At 30.0% G+C, this 5,530-nt stretch overlaps 1 protein-coding gene across 1 annotated transcript in view; it reads right to left on the reverse strand.

Annotated features, from left to right (window-relative positions):
- The window catches only part of LOC119833879, a 4,934-nt gene extending 4,020 nt beyond the window's left edge, over window positions 1-914 (reverse strand). Inside the window, exon 1 of the mRNA XM_038358096.1 lies at window positions 782-914. Within this exon, the coding sequence (XP_038214024.1) occupies window positions 782-848 (67 nt within the window). The 5' untranslated portion in view covers window positions 849-914. The remainder of the gene's footprint in view (window positions 1-781) is intronic.
- Window positions 915-5,530: the final 4,616 nt, after the last annotated feature.

A 5,530-nucleotide genomic window follows, 5' to 3' on the forward strand; every position in this document is an offset into this window, starting at 1 on the left:
GGGAAGTGGGAGAAAAACGAGTGTGAGTTACATACATACAAACATACAAGTGAAGCTAATAAAAGCGTGTTAAAAAGGAAATATTTATTTATATTTATTTTTCTTTCCCTATTTCCCTTGGTCATGCCATCCCCCGTGTACGCCTAGACCGATTTTAAACATTCAATCACCTATATATAGGCTATATATGTACCACGGGTGAAACCGGGGTAAACAGCTTGTTTAATATAAAAACGAAAGTACACTCTTAATATAGTATTTGTAGACAAATATTCTTTATTATTACGGTGTGCATAATTTCACATTAATTAATGAGAAAGATGTATCCACATAGAAGAACAATACTATACTTGTTTGATTATAAATTTCGCACAGTAAAATACCGATTTTATTTACACAAATGTTATTCAAAACAGAGGAAAATTTTGTAAAATTAGCCTTTGTTTAAATGCTCTAATAACCTGTGCTAATAAAAGGAAGTGACTTTTTGTTTATAAGATAATAACAGTATCCATATCATTAAATACATAATAAATAATTTTTGAGATACAAAATTTAGCCTCTACAATGAATACACTTGTTAATAACTTAATATTTAAATAAATTTGATCAACATACGTTTCAAACTCAAACATTTACTTATTAAACCAGGCTTCGTTTAGAAGCGCTTTTAAATCAAAGAAGCGCTTTTAAGTCAAAATACAGAATAATTATTATAGCACCAATTAAACTCGATAAATACCTAATTAAAATCGATAAAATGGAACCATAAAGTAATTACCAAATGCGGATTCACAGAGCGCCAACCCAAGACAAAAGAACGCAAGAATATTTTGAAATCTAAACATGTTGGACCACTGCACCACTTCGAGATGTAACAATACTGTGTCTCTTTACAATCTAACGTATATTTTATAGCATCAAATACTGACCATACAAATTAAATGAAAAACTACAAAACCTGTTCTTAATTACAACGATAACCCTGACCATGCGTCCGCGAATTATAATCACAATAAAAATTTATTTAAAATGCAACTGTTTTTTTTTCGTACGCTCATGAAGAGTTATGTAGTGATTTTATAATAATAAAACACACTTTAAAATTGATTAGTTGTTTCTTATATGTCCGTTTTAATTTAATACCAGTAATTGTGAATTCAACTGCAATCTTGAATAACAAGAAACCCAATATAAATAGAAAGATGGTCCATTATGTTTCACTACAATTTAAAGTTTGATAAAGATGGATATTATTTATAAAACTCGTGGAAGTTAAAGTTGAAATTAAATGTTAAATTAAGGTCTAGTATCGTTTAATTACTTATTATAGTTTAATAATTGTTAGTACAAGCTTGTTATTATATGAACTTCTCGTCATAATAGGCCTAAAAATAATTGAGGGAGAACATTAATATGCTATAACTGGTGTAAATTACATTTTAATGATTTTACACATAGGACATATTAGTATAAAAAACTATATGGTATGTTGTCTCTCTTTAATCTATATCAATTGATAAACATTTCCTATTTCAGTTAACTAACTACTTGAAGTGTCGTACGTGATAAAAAAAAAACTGTAAACACTTATAAGTAATTATAAAATTTTAAAAACAATGAGGAAATAATTGAAGGACTCTTTAGCTTATCATCTTTAAAAAAATAAACAAAGTTGTAAGTCTCTTTCAAGTAAGGTAGGATTGATAATATAATTAATTATAATATACACAACGAAAATAATGAACGATATAACGAAGTTCTTACTGTGACTGAAAATAACAATTATCATATTTTTATTTTTTAGGGCTTAATGGTTTTAATTGCTCCATAAATATTTATATAAACCATTTGTCTGACTTCTTATTAATTGTTTTTGCCATATTTGTTATTGTTAGAACCAAACATTCAGATAAAATTAATTTTCTTACGCTTTTAACAGTTTCACCAAGAGTGTTTCAATGCAGCCAGCTCTTTTTAGCTAGATTTTAGCTTTCAATGGATAGATTTAATTCAGACTTTGTACACTTATAAAGAATTAGCAGCAATGTAATAAGTTCATGACTGTCTTCCTCCATCCTGATTGAGATGCTAGGATTAAATAATTTCATTACCTATACGCTGCTAATGTGTGTGCAAGTGAGACTTCTTAGTTGATTGTATTTTTTTTTAGTTTTTAAAGGCAAATTTATGATAATATAAATAAGTACGAAAAACATTTTGTGTATTATATGTACAAGTATAATTCTTCGTTATAATAAGATTTTCTTCAGGTATATATAAAATTAGGTATAATTGTATGAGGTATTATAATTATAAAATAAAATTTGTTGAGAGATTCTTATCCGGATCTTATGTTAATAGTCTACTGCATCAAAATTATAACGCCGAAAATACGGGCATAATATGCAATTTTAAATTATTTGCTACAATGATCTTTATTTTTTGTATTACACTGACTATAATTATTAACCTGAGTTATATAAGTTTTTATAATATTTTGATAAATTTAAATATATTAAAAGATTTAATAAAATTAAATTAGTCTATTATACCAACTAAAGATTAGTTCAATGTTTTACATTGAACTAATCTTTAGTTTAAATGAGCTTTTGGCTCGCGGCTTCAATCGGTAGTCAAAGGAAAAGAAAGACCGAAATTTTCCCACATAGTTCACGTGGGATGAAAACTATCATTTATCCTTTCTCGGGTCTCATGCTATGTTTGTGTTGAATTCCATCCAAATCGGTTGAGTAGTTTTGGCGTGAAAGTTGCGATTTCATATTCCACAATCTGTCAATATATAGCGCAAAGATATATTTTAAAAACAGTTTTTTTTTTACAAAATATGTATTTGATCAGGGTTTAATATTAATTTATTAAAGCATTATTTCTTTTACTTTTTTTTTAACTTACGGAATGTGAGAAAAAATTTCCAAGGCAATGGATGCGGTAGATATTAATCTCGTAACTTTTTTAAACAACAGCTTGTTTCAAATGTATGTACGTAATTTATAATTGTCTAAAAACATAGCGCTGAAGAGTTGCTTAATCACATGAACTGAGTGCTAGTGTTTGTGAGTATGGATAGTTGTATAGATGTGTGTTACTCTTTTACGCAAAACAGCTTATCGAATCTATATGAAAATCTGGTACAGAGATAGGTTATATTAGGTCTGTATTAGCACATAGGCTACTTTTTACCCGGGTACCACATGAGGCACCGCGGACAGCTAGTAGACTATATGATACGAACCACAGGTGAAGCCGGTAAAGCCTAGCCTTCACAATTTAATGAATAAATTATATATTATACATACATACATTTCCATATTTAACCATTTCACGCAGCATTACCCTAATTATTATACAAAATTAGGCATGCCAATTGTCTGTATTAGTAGTTCGCCGTAATTTCAATGCAATGGAAATAGAAAATTACAAAGATTTTATCTTTAATAAGTTACCGGTAGTAACGAATTACGTTTATTAAATTACTAGAAGCATTTTAATAAACGCAATTGAATTGTAAAATTTGAATTTTTGAATTGTAAAAATGTTTGACTGACTAAAATAGACAGTTAGTAGGTAACTCTTGATTCGGGTGTGTATAATATGTGTTTAATTGTACCAGAATAGCATTAAATATTTTCCATTTAAAGATACCATCTACCATTCTATTCATCTATCATTAACGATAACTACCATCGCTGTCTATAGAATACTAGTTTTTCACCCACGACTTCGCTAAAGGAAAACATGGACAATATAGGGTTTTCCCCGCATAGATTTTGTTCCGTGGCTCTCCGGAATAAAACTTATTCTATTTCCTTCCTCGGATCTAAAACTTTATCTATATCAAATCGGTCAAGTACTTTAGGCAAAAGGCTGCTTTCAGAATTTTAAGTACCTACAGCACATTACCTACAAAAGCATTATAAAGAGAAAATTTTGTACATTTCTATGTTTGTTGAGTGACTTTGGTCTATATATATATTATGTATCACGGGCAAAGCCGGGCGAAAAGCTAGTATTATATATTATACTGATATCACATACCACAGTATTTAACCCATACAGTGGATATACATACCGTTTTCATTTATAAGATTACTACTATTCCTGTAGGTACCTTCTTCAAATAAAGTAATGATTGGCAGCTTCAGTCCAAATGAGTTTTTTTTTGTTCTTTTTTGTCATAGTCGGTAAAGGAAATTCTGGGAAGGGAGAAAAGGATATAGGCCTCCGAATAGGAGTTTACTATGAGAGCTTCTGCGTTTGTTTCGAGATTTCAGTAGGTATTTTACTATCCTATTTGCACCAAAACTGTCAACTCAACCTCAACTGCTATGTTACTTGTCTATCCTATCTTGTTTTTTACCTGTAGGCGCGTAGGAAGAGCACCCCTAATCTAATAAAGTACTGATATAATTTAAGCCATAGCGACTAAGCTTGGCCAAGGCGACCAAAAAGCCGGATATGCTGTCAGTAAACCTGAAAATTATAATCACATTTTTTATCCCTACTCATCAAATCATAAAAAGAGCTAATTACAGCTATGTATTGAGAGCATTGAGATACATAAATTAAAATAGATGAACTACATTAACTTTACGAAATATTCGTCAGTTTTTTTTAGTTTATAAGGAGTACTGATGTTCGGGTGATTGTGTTACTTGCAAAACCACAGATTAATAAAATTTCCACATTGCATTCTTTTTATAAAAGATGACTGTTTCCGGCGAGTGGAAGTGGTGGGGATTATATCTTCCTCCGTTCGTGGGAACGGAGGGGGGATATACATTATTGGAGGTTGAGAGTGGTCTCGATTTCCAATAATGGCGACGCATACTAAATTGATACACTACACTATATACACACGTACACTATTGGAGTTTTTACCAAAGCATTTTATTTTTTTACTTAGGCTTAACTAGGCCGAGACTGTCTATTTTATATTGTACAATTAATTAAAATAAAATAGTAACAATGTGGGTTAATAATCCTACTATCCTACTAATATTATAAATGCGAAAGTTTGCCATTCATTAGTAATTAGCAGTCATTTTTTTTTCATTTCTTTTAGTTTTAACATTTTATTTTGTGAGTACGTATTTTTTTGTAATTTGAAATTTGAAAGATAATAATGAGAATACATTTTGTACATATTTATTGTAGAAAATGTATACTCATTATTTTTCATTTCCTTCAAGCAATATAACAAATCGGATACTTAACAACGGAGAGATCACTTATTTCATTATATTCTATTTTTGTTTTTATATTCGATTCGATGTGGGTTTTTATCTTTCTCTTTAACGTACGTCATCCCTGTCCAGCCTGGAAACGAATGATAAAATACATTACAATAAATTATATATTATATGTAAAACATGTAATTTCGGTTGTATTTATCCATTAACTAGCTGCGCCCCACGGTTTCACCCGCGTAAGTGCGTATCCCGTAGGAATATCGGGATAAAAAGTTGCCTATATGTTATTCACGTTCTCCAGCTGTCTACGTACCAAG

Source organism: Zerene cesonia, chromosome 18 (genome assembly GCF_012273895.1).
Source record: "Zerene cesonia ecotype Mississippi chromosome 18, Zerene_cesonia_1.1, whole genome shotgun sequence".
Classification (NCBI taxonomy): Eukaryota; Metazoa; Arthropoda; class Insecta; order Lepidoptera; family Pieridae; genus Zerene; species Zerene cesonia.